The sequence below is a fragment of the Triturus cristatus genome, chromosome 5_2 (genome assembly GCF_964204655.1).
Source record: "Triturus cristatus chromosome 5_2, aTriCri1.1, whole genome shotgun sequence".
Classification (NCBI taxonomy): domain Eukaryota; kingdom Metazoa; phylum Chordata; class Amphibia; order Caudata; family Salamandridae; genus Triturus; species Triturus cristatus.
In genome coordinates, this window is record NC_140588.1 from 716329097 (window position 1) to 716347288 (window position 18192).

Here is an 18192-nt window from a genome sequence, read left to right on the forward strand (position 1 = left end):
TGCCGCCATCTTGTCTATTTCCCTCAAGTGCTTCATCTTTTTAGTTTAAATGCATCCAGGGTCATTTTAACATAATACATTATTTTGTGTTTGCAAATAAATAAGCTTGTAAGGATAACTTCTAGCCTTTACAGTGCCATCAGTGCTGCTCTAGATTCTAGTTCAGTCATGTTTTTGCCTGGTGCTGGGTCTGGTCGCTGGATCCATATTCTCCCATTATTCTCTGCTGATAGTCGGTTCCCAATAGTTCAAACTTACTCCTCCAGAATTACTCATGTACTCTTAGCCTAATATGTCCTTTTCTTATTAACAACTACCCAACAACTCTTGTCAGCTTTGATCATTACTTTACCTCAATTTCAATGATTAATGGAAATCGGAGTGTGGTTGACATGTGTCATTTACATGTTAAGGTACAGTAAGGAACCTGATGATTTATTAAGTGCATACACACCATCAGTTGGCTTCAAAGTGCTGTGCTGAAATCTTTTTTCCTGCTCGGTTTGCAAAATCCTTTTTGCTAGTAGTGGAAGATGAACCTATGAAGTGGCTTCAACAGAGATGGTTTCATTCATTGACTTTTGTCTTTCTTGCTTCAGTTAGCAGTTGCCTTCAGAATATTAATTCATCATTGGTCACAAGAGTGTTGCCAAACAATCTAAAGCATGCAGTCTTAGACCCCCTGTTGAGAACATCGTCGGACAGTGATGAGCCTGCAAATTTCAGATGTAGCTTACAGATGCTGCTTCCAGGAGAACAGTATACTGGATGACTTGTAGGGTCACGTTCATCCTTACTGAGATGTCGAGGCAGATATTGTCAGTGGCACAGATGAAACTGAAAGTCTATCAGATCAGCTTGGCATCATAGATGCTGTGGCTATTGACGTGAACTTGCTGCAGCAGGATCAGAAGAAGTTGATAGGACGAGTTACTCAGACGGAAGGTGCCCTTGATGAACTGCAACCAAACGTCATGGACCTTGAGGGCCAAGTTCCCGCACCCTTGTGGTCAAGGTGCGGGAACTGGAAGACAGGGCTGAGAGCTCTGAGGAACGCTCCTGCCGCAACAACCTTCGGCGAGGGGGTGGAAGGCTGTGACCCGGTATCCTATTTTGAGCAGTGACTTGCCCAGGTGGTGACCTGGACAGCCCTTTACACCCAGTACCAGTTAGAGCAGGCCCATAGGGTTCTGGCGCAGTGACTGCCTCCGGAATCGTCCCCTAGACCGGTGGTGATCTGCCTGCTGAACTTCAGGGATAAGGAAACTGTTCCAAGAATGGCCTGCAATGCAGACCCCCTGCACTACAATAATGCCTGTATCTTTCTTTTCCCAGACCATACCTTGATGTTGCAGCACCGGAGGGCATTCTTCTTGGGTGTCAATAAATGCCTGTGTGAGGTGGGACCTGCATACTTCCAGTTATTCCCAGGAAAGCTGAAAGTAGTTGCCAACCTGATGAGCTATTTTTCCACCGAACCCAGGGACACCTGGGACTGGGTGAAACAGCATCGCTTTGAGATATCTGCCCCAGGCACCCCATCTCAGCAGCCTGATATGGAGAATAAACAGCGCAGTGTGTAATGCCAGGATCGGGGAGGGAGAGGTCACGTGCAGGGGGGCTCCCTCCCCGGCGCAAGCATGTGACCAGCAACAGCGTACATTATCGAAGGAGACCCATTTTGCCTTCAGAGCGCTGCCCCCCCCCCCCTTTTCGGCTCGCTGATGAATCCAAGTCGGATTCTGTCTCTATAGCACTACCTGAACTGTATTACCAAATGTCACCCCACTAACTGCTGATTTTATTTTTAATCTAACCCCTCATTTTCTGTGCTATAGATGTGCTAATGATCCCCCCATTAAGAGCCCTATATTCTTACAATAATAATGGCACGTAATTCAGTCTTTGCAACATGTTGGTACAGAATTGGGTTGTGTGGACCTAGAAGAGCGCATTTCTCAAATGTCCCTTAGTTTGCTTTCCTTGATACCTGGAGCTTGAGTATTGACTTCCATTGCTGGTCGCAGCCCCCCTAAAGTATTTCACTTTTTTCTAGTTGGGGATCTTGCATTAGGTTCCACGAAAGGAGTTCCGACATCATGGGTCTATTTGTTCACTATTTGAGTGACCACTGGTTTGCACTTAACCTGGGAGGGGAGTTGGGGGATTATGTTACTCTTGTTTTTATAGGTCACATACCATATTACCCATAGGCACAGGGTTGTTCACAGGCCCCACCTTTTTACTACATCATGACGAAAGTACACGTACTCATTTAGAATTTCTGTGAGAATGGGGACAGCATGTCAGCGACATCTGAGCCTGCAGTTTCTGTGCAGGCGCACCACTTACATTGCATTCCTGCAGGAGACACAAGTGGTGGGGAGTGAAGATGTCTGACTCCAAAAGAAATAGTGGGGACAATGTTACAGCTCTACATATTCTGGATTTCGCTGTGGGGCGCCAGTCTGGATACGCCTAGCGGTCCCCTTCAAACCTCTGATGGTGGAGTTTGACCCTGATGTTTCTGTGAAGGGTCAGCTTGACGGCTGTCCGTTCCTGTTGTGCAGCATTTATGCGCAGAATGTAGTGCAACAAGCCTTTCTAGCCTGCCTCAGTTATCTTCACGAAGTGGGAGCATATCCTATGGCTTACTGGCGGAGATTTTACTAGCCTATTCCTTGATCTTGATTGTTCCCACCTCCCTCTGCGGACTTCCCCTGTGGTGACATCTGCAGCTGGACTGGCACAGTGGCTTGCACACTGGTTCCTTTTAGATAGCTGTCCATTAAATCCGGACACAAGGGAATATTCTTATTATTCCCTGCCCCACAGCGTACGTTAGACTAGATCGTATTCTTTGCCACTCAGCCATTCTCGCACAGGTAACAGCTGGAGAATATCTCGGTTGGACCTTGTCCAACCACAACCACCTGCTGATGCATCTAGTTTTAGGTCCCCCTACCTGCTCGCCCCCATCTGGTGCTTGCAACCAGCCATACTGGAGGACAGTGCATTCCAAGACAAAACCTGGGACATACTGGTCTGCTATATGGAACAGAATTGGACCACTTCAATGTCCAGACCCATAGAGTGGGAGGCACTAAAAGTAGTCCTACATGGACACTGTATTAATACAGTGGTGGGAGTATGGGCGAACCTTCACAGAGAGCTGACGGCATTAGTCATCTTTGGGCGCCTTAGAAACGGATTCTCGCGTGACTCTGCAGGTCACACGCTCTTGTAGAAGCTACAAAGCTTCATTTCAAGCTTTTTTACCTACGGGATGTCAGGCGAGGACTTGGAGGCATTGAAATAGTGCTTGAGGAATTCTGGAATGCCTCGGATCTGGGAGTGAATTGGGCCTAGACTTGCCTGTGTCCTGTGCACCCAACCTGCCCGCTACAACATCTAGCAGTGGGACTCCCACCAGGTAAGATGGGAACTGTCCACATTCTGCTATCTCAGTATTCATGTATATCACGATACTCTGGACTTAATAGACGGTAACCTCAATAGGGCTATCGCTTCTCTCGGACCGCAGCTGGCTTTTTGGAGTACACTTCTACTTACGGTGCAGGGACTGGTTTCCCTCTACAAGATGGTAATGCTCCCCATCTCTTTTATTACTTTCATAATCTCCCGGTCCGCATACAGAGCTCTACCTTTCTTACTTTGCACTGTATGCTGGGGACCTTTCTCTGGAACAAGGGAGGTAGTTGTGATGCCCTGCGGAAGCTCCAGTTGCCAGTCAACAAGGTCTTCATTTTTAGCATTTCTACTTGGCAGCCCAATTGCAATGGCCATCTTGCTGGCTGGCAGGGCGGCATCTGGTCGAATTGGGCCTACCCACATTGGATCGAGCCGCCCAAGCGATCCAGGAGTTATTACCATTGGGCAAACTCCACCCACACTCTAATAAGCTTCTGACCATAGCATACACCAGCTATACTAGAAACTTCCAGCTGACTTTGACCCTGACACCATACACACTGCTCCTTACACCCCTTCAGAGAGCTACTTGGGAGGGAGGGGATAGAGCTATGGGAGTCCGATGGGGTGGATACCCTAGGCACCCTATTTCAGAACACTGCCCTCTTGCCCTTTGAACAGCTCCAGCTGAACCATGGCCTTCCCCTGGGCCATTTTCTAGCTCACCAAACTCTGCTGGCCGAAGTCAGCGTAATTGGCCTATCACAAACACAGAACCGTATACGCAACCACTGCTACATGCAATACATGTGATGGTCGGCGCCTCTTCACGTGGTTCACACGCATGATGGCTTCTGCACCACAGAACCAGTTACACTCAACAAGGCAACACTGGGAATGGAACATAGGTAGTGCGTTGGCATAGAAGGAGTGGGACAGGGCACTTATATACCTACGTAAAGCTTCTCACAACGCAAAATTCCAATACATCCAACATAACATTTTACATCGAGCATACCTCAGGCCAGCACGTTTGCAAAAAATATACGGTAGCGTGTCAACATGCCCCAGATGTGGTTCCAACAATGCAGGCGTGTCACACATGTTCTGGGACTACCCAGAAGTACAATTGCTCTGGAGGCGGGGCCTGTGTACAATGGAGACAGGTCTGTTGGACTTTATAGGTGCAGGAGGAAGGGAGGTGACACTAATCGATTTATAGACTTGGCCCTACTCCTAGCTAAGAGGGTCCTTGCCATGAAGTGGAAGGATGCCCACCTTCCTGCTATGCCTTTCTGGATTTCAGCACTGTTGAAGTGGGGCAAAGCTGAGTTGGTAGCGCTCTGCAGAGAGGAGGTTAGAGGCCTGCGCAAGGTCCTCATTGCGCTGGAGTGGGATACCTTGCTGTACAAATTGCAAGTGCTCTCAGAAGAAACCGGGGAAGAAGAGCCAGATAGGGAAGCATGATTCCCTTAACACATGCTACTCCATACTGCACTTGTTGCCTTGCACTCCTCTCCTCCTGTCCTCCTGTCTCTCTCCCTCTTCCTTCACCCCTTCTTCCCCCTCACCCTCTACTTCCCCATTACTGTGGTCCTTAGGCCTGCACTCTGTCTCATTGAGCCTCGTCCCGAACACACCCTCCGAACCATGTCTGTTCTAGTGGTGAGACAACACATCTCTGCAGGATGTACAAGTAGAGCGTGACCCCATGGCTGTTTTCAGCCAGTGCCGAATAGATACTGTGCTGTAGGTATAGATCATGTTGATTTGTAGTGGTTGGGACCTGCCAGTTTACCTTGTTACACATGATTGTTGATTATGTAATGCTGAACCAATGCCTCCTGTCATAACATTAATTGCTGTCTACGATTTATTGACTCATTGGGAATATGTGATTTATGATTGACTCCATTATCATACTGTAATGATTGTATCATTGTCTACAATATTTTCTAAATCAATAAAATTGGTTAAAAAAATGGAGCAGTTCATGGGAGCAGATTTTACAGCTTCCCATTAAGTACAACTTGAGAGAGGAGCATATGTCTGCAGTCAATACTTTTTGCCCAATGACTCACTAGTCGAAAAGTGAAAAGGCCGTATTCTTCGCGGAGTAGCTGAATGCTTGCAAATTGAGGATTACCAAGCTTCGCGTGTGCATTACCCTACATGTTGTAGTACTTGAATGCCCCACTTAGTATCCAGATTTCTCCTTCCTGCCTTTGTTATCTGACATTGGGTCAGCACAGTCAGCCTCCTACCTACAGCACCAATTGCTAATCCCTCCTTGGGTCAAGTCCATATCTAGTTGTAGTGGCACTCTTTCGATAACCCTGTGAAAGTAGATTCTGACAACAGGACCCCTGCTCTGACAAAATGCAACATGTCTCTCTACAGCCCAGAATACCCAAGCCCTCTAGTCGCCTTCCAATTCCAAACTCTTCCAGAAATAGTCACTGCTATATTTAAGAGATTAGTGCTTCTTACTGTCATCATTGCATATCAGGACATAACTTCAGAAAACTGTTTCTTAGTTTTATTATTAATTAGAATGTTGAGAAAATATCTTTAAATTTAGTCACAGAATATCTTATTTCTTCAAAGCACCTACATGGAAACTGTGCAAAGTTTTCTGACATGTACGAGTTGAAGGAAGACATTGGTATTGGATCTTACTCCGTGTGCAAGCGATGTGTCCATATAGCTACGAACATGGAATTTGCTGTGAAGGTATTTATCATTTATGATCCTTAGTTCTTTTTTCTTTTCTCTTTTAAAAAATGTTCTTTCAGTTAATGAACTCCAAATGTGAGTACAGAAATCCTATATAATTGTGCCTTACTTCAGCACAGCTTTTGTTTTTCAGTCTATCTGCAGGCTGCTTCAGCTGGATGGATCTCCTCATGTCAGTATAACATAATTAGAGAGGCTTTGGCTTAGTCCGTCCTTCCTTCACCCATTGACTTATTTGCTTATGCCATCTTGAGGCGTTGGCTAGCTGGGCTGTCCATCACTGTTGGATGGACCCAGGCATTTCACAGCTGTTTACACAGGCAATTTGCATTAGTCAGTGATCAAAAGTAATTGTCCTATGGGAATGCAGACAGACACACACATGCAGACATACACACACATGCAGACATACACACACATGCAGACAGACACACACGTGCAGACAGACACACGCACACTCGCCTGCTTCCACCTGACCTCCAGCACTTTTTTCCATGACTGTCTCATCATTAAAAGCATTGTTGCATACACTCTCCTGTAGGGCACAATTAGAAGTAGCATAGAGCTGCTGTGAAAAATGGCACTAGCCAGGCGATGTGTATTTCTGAATAGCAACACACACATTGTCCTGCCAGTCACAAGGTGACTTGCCAAATGCGCTGAAAGTTGTCAATTTACTGCAAGGGAAGACAGTGCAACCTTCATCTGCCTTTTGTGTGAGCCAACTCAGAGGTGAAATTTCAACTTTCTCTAGTTGGATCATATGGTGTGGTGTTTGAATCCAACAGCATGGACAGCCACACCCATATACTGCAGTGCTCATCGCCTTATATTCCTACTTAGCCAGCTACTAGTTGATGAAATGAGTGGAAGCTTTTGATACCATCATACTAATTTCTGCTGTATCATGCCTCACTTCTAAAATTGGGTAAAATTGAGTCTGTACCCCTCTTCTGATGCTTTGCCTGTATTATCTGCTACCTCCAGGAGATTCACTTTGTCTCTGTAGGGAAAAATGTACATTATGCTAGACCTTGCTTGATGACAGACACTGTCCTGGTGTGTTTAATATTCAGTGCATCATCTCTTGGAAATTGCTTGCATATGAGAGCATCTATTTAAATTTCCATGGTTCATTTTTGCGAGAACCAGCAGTCTCAAATACTTTTCTGGATCTGTTGTGTAAATGTTTTATCTGTAAAAGTATTGTTGAGTTCTTCTATGTGCTATCAGTATTCTTTCCCACCTCTTCCTAACTTGCCCACAACTGCCATAATGTATACAATGTATGGGTGAATTTTATCTTGAATCTGGTATTCCACAGTAATAAACAAGTACTCATGGCTCCTCTGGCCTGTGCCTTTGAGCCCACATCTTGATCACAAGCATAATGAACAGATGCTATCCTGAAAGATTTCAAAGATATTAGTTCAAACCTCCAAATTTGAGGGAAATACGTCCCTTAATGTAAAATCATGCAGGCCTTCTCTCCTGAAATAATGTGCTTGTATCAGCATATCGTGCAGTATTGACAGAAGGATCCTTTGTGCTGGCTTATACTTCGTCTAGAATGAAATCTACACTTGAATTCAGTTGGAGACACAAGCTGTTCAGCTGCCTAGATTAGACTGTAACTCAAAGTCTAAGAGATGCATGTCTGTTGTATTCTGTTTATAAATTAATTACTTTGCAATGAGAAAATCTGAGTAATGAATCATCACTCATGCTTTCCCTTATGCACAAATTACTTAACTTTCACTGTGCACCAGCCCTGGTTCCTGCTCCACCTTTACCGTGGTTGTTGCTGGCCAAAGCTTCTCCTCGTTCTCTCAGAGAGTTTGTCATTCAGCATTGCTCTAAAATGGAGGCTCACTGAGATTGACCTTTACTAAGTCAACCCAGTTTCCAACTTAGTCTCAGCATTGCATCTTCTTCACAGTTTTAATAATACATTCATCCACAGAACAGGGAGGAATCCTCTTAGCTGCTTGAAGTGAACTCTTCATTTATAGTGCAAAATGTATGGACCATACCGGTCAGTCATATGCACTTCTTAAACTGTAAGAAGTAAAGGGATCACTGACCGTACAGCCCCATACATACAAATCAGAGCTCTGTGCTTGTGGACATGCATAAGAAAAAGCACAATTCAATTTTTATTTACTTTTTTTATGAAGACATTTTTATATTATTTCTGCTGCAATAGTAATTTTTTCCTTTCTTACCCACATATCCATTTTGTTGCTTAGCTGAACACTGGGGAACATATATAGGTTGGAAGAAAATACAGTGATAGAATTGAACCACACATAATATACCTACTGAGAAGGTCTGTATTATGTCTATAGAAAGAAGAATGATCGTCATACATTTATTTGGGCAAAATTGTCCTTTCAACCAATAACGTACATATGTTAAAACAAATTCAAACACGTTGTTTACATAAATAACATTCAGTTGTTTCATCTTACTTATTATTGCAGTCATAAATCTTTCTAATGCTATTGACATATCTAAAAATAGCATATTAACTCTCAGGTCTCTCGCCATCTTTTATGTCTAGGTATAATGTTTTAAAAACAAAGGTTTAAGAATCTTTTTACATATATCCTAGAATAAAAGACAATTGAATTAAAATATGTAATAAAGTGCATTTTGAGTTCAGTAGACATTAATATTTACCATTATTCTTTTAAATCATCAAGTATACCTCTGGCACTTGATATATAGTGTTGTATCCTGTTCTAAATTTAGAACCATTAGTATGAAGTTTAAGGTCCAATAATTTGTACAGATCGGGAATACTTCCTTATTACCCAATACTTCTAACTTTAATTGTACTGATGTTCTTGTTCTTCAAGTGTTCAAAATCCAATTTCTGAGTTATAATTCTGGCAGATGTTTTTAAAAGTCTTTTTTAACAAGAAAATTATTTCCATGATTCTTTGTTACCAATGAATTCATTTTTTTAATCTGTCACTCATTTTGACTGCCCCTTGACTCTCACTGTTCTGTACTTCTTGTCAGCAGAAATAAGATATTTTGAGAGTTGTCCACCATGGCAATTTAATGAAGCATAGCAGGTGTATTCCTGCAAGCTCAGTCTATGATGTATGCGCCTAATCACCTGAATCATGGCTGCTTTCGGTAGAGACTTTCTTAAATGTAACACTTTCAATTTGTTCCAAAGTGTTTTTTGTACTTAGGTATACAATTTCAGCTCCGTATAATACCATTGGTGAAATTTTGGCCGTATATACAGTCACAAGGGGTGACAGTGAGTAGCCACTGTATTTCTGATTAAATCTTAATAGAACCCCTGCCGTATTGCTGCTCTTAAATTTTGAAGATGAAAATGACCAGTTCAAATTAAGGTGTTTGTAAATAGCTGACCTAGTTATTTATAATGTTGACTTCCTCTATTGTTTCCTTATGGAGAAACTATTTGAAATCGTATTGTTTTTGCCAATGATCATTTTCTTTGTTTTTTAAACTACGGAAGGGCATCCATTTCTTCTGCAAGCCTTTCACAGCATAATCCTTTATAATCACATCATCTGCTTATAGTAAGCAGCGGATTTGTATATATCTCACCTTGGGTGAAAATAAGTGAGTTGATTTTAATATAGATGACAGATCTGCTATTTAAACCAAAACGCAACTTTGGTGCAAGCCATTTTTTTCCTTTTTTAGAGAGTAGATCTGTCACTTTGTGTTCTACCTTTGACCGATTAGATTAATGCTTTTTTGTACAATAGAGAGCAGACCAATTGGAATAACCCAGATAAATACTGTTCTACATAAGTGGCCTCTATCAACTGTGTCTACAGCAGCTGGGAAGTCAACAGAGCAAGTACAGAGCTTATAGTGACTTCTGACCTATTTCCCATAAACGAAAACAGTGGTCCACCGTCATAGGGGCTTCTGTTCAACCCCTGCTCTAGAGGGATAAGGTTTCTAGTTATAATATATTTGAGCCAATATAGTCAGTCTTATTAATCTATAGCTGGTTGGTAGGCCCCTGTTGCCCTTTTTATATATAAGTCTTTCTACTGGCCCGTTCCAGGACTTGGGCTTTATTCCTGTTACTGCTATTTATTGGAATAGAAGGCCAAAAAAGTTTGCCAACCATTCTATGTCATTTGTAATTGCAAGGGTGGGCAGATTATATGGCCTGCATAAGTTATCTGATAGTATCAATCAGACAATCAGTATTTATTAAGCACGGCTAATCACCTGATAGTGTACCCAGGTGCTTGCAGGCCCAAGGGATTATTCGAACAACCAGGTCTTGAGGGCCATTCTGAAATCCAGAAGTGAGGTGATGGTCCAGAGGTGCATTGGGATGCTGCTCCAAGTCTTTGCTGTGATGTGGGAAGAGGAGCACCCTCCACTTCTGCTTCGGTAGATGCAGTGAGTATGTGCAAGTGAAAAGGAGGCTTCGTAGTCTTCTCGATGGTTGGTGTAAGTTCATGCAGCGGTTAATGTAGGCGGGTCCTTGGTTGTGTCAAGCCTTGTGTGCATGGGTCAGCAGCTTGAATTGGCATCTCTTCTGTACTGGAAGCCAGTGGAGTTTCCTATAGTGGGGTGAGATGTGGGTTCATCAGGGAAGGGCAAGGTTGAGTCTGACTAGGGTGTTCTGTATGGTCTGAATTCTCTGTAGAAGGTGTGCTGCGATTCCTGCATAGAGGGCATTGCCGTAGTCCAGTCGGCTGGTGATGATGGCTTGTGTCATGGTGTGTCTCTTGTGTAGAGGTAGCCACTTGAAGATCTTTTATAGCATGCACAGAGTGAGGAAGCAGGTGGAGGAGACGGCATTGATGTGTGATTTTAATGATAATTCTGTGGTTTCTGCCGTGGTTAGCGGGAGTGGGTGCAGGTCCTAGATCTGCTGTTGCCAAAGATCAGTACTTCCATCCTAATGTGTTTAGCTGCTGGCAGTTGTTCTTCAGCTGGTCAGCAGTGTTTCTCGTGCATCTGTGAAAGTTGGTTCTAGTGTTGGTTTCAGTGAGTGAGAGGATGAGTTGGGTGTACTCTAGGCAGGAAATTATGTTGAGAACGTGGGATCTGACGATGTTGGCCTGTGGGGTCATGAATGCGTTGAAGAACATCAGGCTGAGCCCTGGGGGACACTGTTGGTAATCTCCTTGGATTCAAAGGTGAGAGGTGGATCCTCTGGGTTCTTCCAGTAAGGAAGGAGGTGATTCAACTTGGTATGTCCCCTCGGATGCCGATGTGGTGTAGTCTCTCGATCAGTGTATGGTGAGAAACGGTGTAGAGGAGGATCAAGGCTGCTGTTTCTCCCCAGCTAAGAAGGCTTCAGATGTAGTTGCTGTGATTGCTGCGGAAGCTGGATTGGGAGGCGTTGAGTTGCTGTTTCTGTTCCAGGTGTTTCATGAGTTGATTGTTGATGATCTTTTCCAGTATCTTGACTGGGAATGGGAGCAGGAAGATTGGCCGGTATTTTTTGAGTTTGTTGGGGTTGGCGGAGTGTTTTTTGAATAGTGGTCTGACTTTGGCGTGTTTCCAGACATCGGGAAATGTTGCTGTGGTGATAGAGGTGTTGAGTAGGGTGGTGAATTATGCCAGATGTTGGTCAAAATGTAATAATGTTAGTCACTGTAAATGTATCCCTACTTTAGTAATCATAAACTTGTTTTGATTGATGGATTTTTACCTTAGGTCTACCAAACAAATTCTTGAGATTATTTTCTCATTTACCGTCTATTATTTTTAGAGAGGTTGAAGATGTATAGAAAATGTATTTACTAATCTACAGTACTGTTTGAGATCTCCGGCTCCTATTACCACTATTTGTGATGATTCTATGGAGACCAAAGGATGTAAGTTTCCTCTATCCTGGCGACTGTGGAGAGTGCATGAAAAAAAACAGATTCCCTCCTGACGCTCACCTTCTGGCTGTGGGTTGAAACTTGTAGGCTCCTCAGTTCGGATTTCCGATGATTTGGGAACAGCAACAACAGTGTGGTTTCTGCAGGGCACACAATACTGTTAGCAAGTGTGGGTGAGGTGCTGGCTCAAGCACCCACAACCATTTCCATGAGCAGTGTTCAGCCTGGGATGCTCTGAGACCAAGCTTCACAAAATTAAATCTATATTGGTATAGAGAATTAATGTATGGATCTTGTACAGACTTTAAAATATTTAAGGTTAAGCTTGTCTCCTGACAAATTGCAGCCTAGAATTTCAGAAAACTGTCAGTACACTAACCAAGCCCCTGGTGTGTCAGACATAGCATTTCTTTTTTGGATTCTTATCCTTCAAAGCCACAGGTGAAACGTAAGCATCTGAATCCATAAATGACACTAGTGTTGGACAGACCACACTGGCGGCCAGTAACCCTATCTTTTTGTGACTCATTGTTTCATTCAAAAGTAGAATCAGTATATCTTTGAAAACGTTCTGTGATATCCTTTTTTATGTCCAAAGTAACACACATGAGACCGTATTACAGAGAGTGCAGCGGGCGTTTGCACCCGATTTGTGTGCCTTGGGGCACTTTGGTATTAAAGAAGGTGCCGCAGACGCTTGTTTAATACCGATAGCACTGGCACACATAAAACGCCAGCGCTGTCTTCAGGGGGCGTTCCCTAAAGGAGTGAATCCCTTTGACTCTGCGCTGCAAATGCGGCTCCTGGTGCATTGCTGCTCGGAGGATGAAGTCCACTTGTGTCCTGAGGTCCTCAGGACACAAGAGGACCTCATCGCCCCACCAACAGTGCACCAAGAGCCACGTTTGCAGAGTGGTGTAAAAAGGGGCATGGCCTCGGACCACCTCTCTGCAATCCAGCTCTGTGGCACTTACTGGAGGTACCTGGTGGGCTAGTTGGCACCCCGGGACCCTCAGTATTCAAGGGGAATTAATTTCCCAACTTACAACGCACTAGAGGGCGCATTTGCAGAGTGGTGCAGAGAGGGGGCGGGGCCTCTGGCGAGATGCCGGCTTTTTATATTTCTTTTTAGAAGGAGGGCTGTGTGGCCCCTCTTCTTTTACCATTTTTGAGGCCCTGGGGACCCCATCCCACAGGGTCTGACCCCTTCTTATTTAAAAAATAAAAATAAAAAACTGGAAGGGGGCCATGCGGCTCCCCTCCTGAGATCAATTTAGGCCCGAGGCATGGCCAGACTTGTTTTTTATTTTTTTTATAAATTTGGAGGGGGACAGCGTGGCCCCCCTCCTCAGGCCAATTATGGCCCCGGGTACCCCTTCCCCCGGGGCCGGTCTAATTCTTTTAAAAAAATGTTATTATAGGGAAGGGGCGCAGCATGGCCATTATTTATTTTATTATCATTTAGAGGAGGGGGGGCTGCGTGGCCCCCCTCCCCAGGCCGATTTCGGCCCTGGGGATCCCAGGGCCTGGCCATTTATCTTTTTTTTTTTTAACGGAGAGTCCTGGGTCTGGCCTCTCCGTTGGGGACTGTGGGGGGAGCCCCAATGCCCCCACGGTCCCGCCGGCTCCCCGCCTCCTGCTGGAGCTGGCATTGCTTTTACACAAGGGGAGCTGCTAACATGCAGCTCCCCTTGTGCAAAAGCAATTTGCTTTGGTTTTTGGACGCAAGAGCAGGTTTCCTGCTCTCGCTTCCAAAAACCGAAGCAGAGTTTGCTATGACAGGGCGGGAGCCGTGCTCCCGCCCTGTCATAGCAACCAGCAATGTCCCGGTAATGGGCACCCCGGGACATTGCAGGAGCTTGTCCTGGGGGGTGGCGGTTCCCAGGGCCATTAGGGGCTCCTTGAGGGGGGCCATGCGGCCCCCCCTCCCTTGTTCAAAGCCCCGGGGAGGTGTTGGTCCCGGGGGCTTGGGTGTACGCAACGGACCCCCGCTTTTAATTAAAGAGTGCCCCAGGGAGGTGGTGGTCCCCGGGGCAGTGTGGGGGCGGCAGGAGCTCCCCCACACTTCATTTTTTTATTTTATGCTCCAGGGAGCTGCCGGTCCCTGGGGATTGGGGGTGCCCCGCGACGCCCCTAGCACATTAATAAGCATTGACCTGGGGAGGTGGCGGTGTGCAGGGCAGCGTGCATTATAACTATAAGCCCCGGGGAGGTGATGGTCCCCGGGGCAGCATGGGCTCCCGCGGGCCCCCGCTACATAAATAAGCATTGCCTCCGGGACCTGGCCCACCCGGGGACTTTAAAAAATGAAGCGCTGGAGCTATTGGCAAATCAAAACACTTTTACTATGGAAACTAAGATATAACTATAACTACCTACTGGCGACCACCAGTAGGTAATATAAGGAGATGTATGTATATGTATATATGTGTATGTATATGTATATGTATGTATATATGTATTTATATGTATATGTGTATATGTATATATGTATATGTATTCTCTACTGGCGGTCGCCAGTAGATAGTTATAGTTAGGACCGTGTTTCCATAGGAAATCCGCAACATTCTATTTGGAATAACTTTGGCGCCGGTCGACGAATCCTCGCGAAATTTTCAAAACTAATGGGGCGCTACGCTCCGCTCCTACCCTGAAAGTCTCGGGGGGATTCGTCAAGCGGGGGCTGAGAAAAAAGGGGGGTCCCAAAACGCGTTTTCCCCATGCATTTTTCCATAGGACCTTTAGACACAGCTACAGCCCGAACGGCTGAACAGAATTACTTGAAATTTGGCAGAGAGGTAGTCCTCAGGTCAAGGATGTGCCTTTTGTAGGTCTGGTGTAAATCTGTTCAGTAGGTCCTGAGACAATAGCATTTAAATCAATATATATATCTGTAAGCGCGCTCCGTGCGCTTACCGTAAGCTTACCGTACGCGTACGGTGCCGTGCGCGAGCTCAATTCTGATTGGTGGTTACATGACTGTAAACAATCGAATCGGTCGAAATCAGGAAGTGTCGGCCGCCATTTTCTGTCTCTCGCACTGAGAAACAAAGGTGGGGAACGTGAAACGGGGGCAACGAAGAGAGTTGCAGACCCCCTAGTGTTTGTCAGGGTGTGCGCATAGTGAAAAACCAGAAAAAAAATAAAAAATAAATACATAACTTAGCATTTAAAAAACAGTACAAATTCACTGAAAAAACCATAGGTTTCACACACGTTATAGTTTGGAATGATCATTTACAAAACCTTGCAAATTCACTTAAAAAACCATAGGTTTCACACATGTTATAGTTAGCTGTACATTTCACTCGTAAAAAACCAATGAAATTCCACGTTATAGTTAGATCAGGTAACTATAACTTGCGCGACCGCAATCCATAATGTGTAATTTCAGATGTCATCATTGATGTCATGAGTGATGTCACTGACCATGTCATGAGTGATGTACTATGTGACGTCATCAGCAGTTTATTGCGGGCGCGCAAGTTATAGTTACCTGATCTAACTATAACGTGGAATTTCATTGGTTTTTTACGAGTGAAATGGTTTTTTCAGTGAATTTTATATATATGTATGTATATATATATATATATATAATATATATTCATCGCAATAGCCCTCGAGCTTCGCCAGGTCACTCGCGCTCTCACCCACCATCCGGTTTGTCGCCTTGCTGATGCACGCAGGCTGCCTGTCACTTGGTTTGTTTGCTTGATGTCCGACGCGTTTCAAGGCTGTCCGCCCCTTAATCATGGACCGTGCATAGAAGGAAGCAATCACTCACCATTCGTCACTTTCCAACACTTTATTGAAAGAAAGACCGCCCCCAGTGGGCGTGGAAGTTCTTTAGACAGCCAGCTGAATGCTGGGAATTAGAGTCCGATACGAATGAGTTGAGTCTAATAAAACCTTGAGTAGGCTTGCTTGCCTTGTTGGTTGCAGTGTTTAAAATCCTTTAGTAGGTGTGTCAAGTCTAGTCTGCGTGCGTTCTCGCCTGTGGGAGCGTGCTTTCAAGGATAGGAAAGGTTTCCTCCCAAAGCCTTTTCAGTCTTCAACTCAGCTTCCAGAGAAGACGAAAATGGTGTTCCTGGGCCACGGCCAAGGGTAGCCGTGTACTTTAGATTCATCGCAATAGCCCTCGAGCTTCGCCAGGTCACTCGCGCTCTCACCCACCATCCGGTTTGTCGCCTTGCTGATGCACGCAGGCTGCCTGTCACTTGGTTTGTTTGCTTGATGTCCGACGCGTTTCAAGGCTGTCCGCCCCTTAATCATGGACCGTGCATAGAAGGAAGCAATCACTCACCATTCGTCACTTTCCAACCTTTTATTGAAAGAAAGACCGCCCCCAGTGGCCGTGGCCCAGGAGCACCATTTTCGTCTTCTCTGGAAGCTGAGTTGAAGACTGAAAAGGCTTTGGGAGGAAACCTTTCCTATCCTTGAAAGCACGCTCCCACAGGCGAGAACGCACGCAGACTAGACTTGACACACCTACTAAAGGATTTTAAACACTGCAACCAACAAGGCAAGCAAGCCTACTCAAGGTTTTATTAGACTCACCTCATTCGTATCGGACTCTAATTCCCAGCATTCAGCTGGCTGTCTAAAGAACTTCCACGCCCACTGGGGGCGGTCTTTCTTTCAATAAAAGGTTGGAAAGTGACGAATGGTGAGTGATTGCTTCCTTCTATGCACGGTCCATGATTAAGGGGCGGACAGCCTTGAAACGCGTCGGACATCAAGCAAACAAACCAAGTGACAGGCAGCCTGCGTGCATCAGCAAGGCGACAAACCGGATGGTGGGTGAGAGCGCGAGTGACCTGGCGAAGCTCGAGGGCTATTGCGATGAATCTAAAGTACACGGCTACCCTTGGCCGTGGCCCAGGAGCACCATTTTCGTCTTCTCTGGAAGCTGAGTTGAAGACTGAAAAGGCTCTGGGAGGAAACCTTTCCTATCCTTGAAAGCACGCTCCCACAGGCGAGAACGCACGCAGACTAGACTTGACACACCTACTAAAGGATTTTAAACACTGCAACCAACAAGGCAAGCAAGCCTACTCAAGGTTTTATTAGACTCACCTCATTCGTATCGGACTCTAATTCCCAGCATTCAGCTGGCTGTCTAAAGAACTTCCACGCCCACTGGGGGCGGTCTTTCTTTCAATAAAAGGTTGGAAAGTGACGAATGGTGAGTGATTGCTTCCTTCTATGCACGGTCCATGATTAAGGGGCGGACAGCCTTGAAACGCGTCGGACATCAAGCAAACAAACCAAGTGACAGGCAGCCTGCGTGCATCAGCAAGGCGACAAACCGGATGGTGGGTGAGAGCGCGAGTGACCTGGCGAAGCTCGAGGGCTATTGCGATGAATATATATATATATATATTCACTGAAAAAACCATAGGTTTCAGGGGCGTTATAGTTAGCTGGTCTTTTCACTCATACAAAACCATTGAAATTCCCCCGTTATAGTTAGTTCAGCTAACTATAACTGACATCCCCGCAATGCACTACTGATGTCGTCACATATTACATCACTCATGACATGGTCAGTGACATCACTCATGACATCACTGATGACATCTTAAATGACATCACTCATGACATCATCCAGTGAATATGTGTTTTTCTGAAAATTACATATGTTTTATATATGTATATCTCAAGGTCGATGGAAGAATAAATGGGTATATAAGTGTCTAAATGGATGATTTGTTTTTGAAAATTTGATTGTATAACTGACTGATTAAGTGTATCTTAGTGAATACATGGCTTAGTGAGTAATGTTTAAATATGTAAATATCTCTATCTGTCTCTCACTTTGTGTATAAGTGGCTGCATGGGTTGGTGAGTAGCTACATGAGTGTCTATATAGGTTATTAGTTGGTTTTTTGAGTATCAGTATGAGTGTGAGTGTCTGTATGGTTCGGCGGGGGTATTATGTAGTGCATAGGTGCATGAATGAGTGACTCACTGTTTGTATGTGTTGAAGACAGCATGTGTGCAGGACTGTATGGGTGGATGAGTGTGTGCATGGGTGTGTTAGTGAGTGAATGACTGTCTCAGTAGTGTCTTTATGAGTAACTACATATGTTTTAAACTAGTATATGTGACTATTGGTGTATATAAGTGAGTATATGTGAGAGTGAGAGATTGGAAGAGTTCCTGTATGAAT

General features: G+C 44.8%; 1 protein-coding gene across 1 annotated transcript in view; it reads left to right on the plus strand.

Moving 5' to 3' along the window:
- The window catches only part of RPS6KA6 (ribosomal protein S6 kinase A6), a 626385-nt gene that overhangs the window by 366023 nt on the left and 242170 nt on the right, over window positions 1-18192 (plus strand). Inside the window, exon 15 of the mRNA XM_085607823.1 lies at window positions 6040-6165. Coding sequence (XP_085463949.1) covers window positions 6040-6165 — 126 coding nt within the window. The remainder of the gene's footprint in view (window positions 1-6039; window positions 6166-18192) is intronic.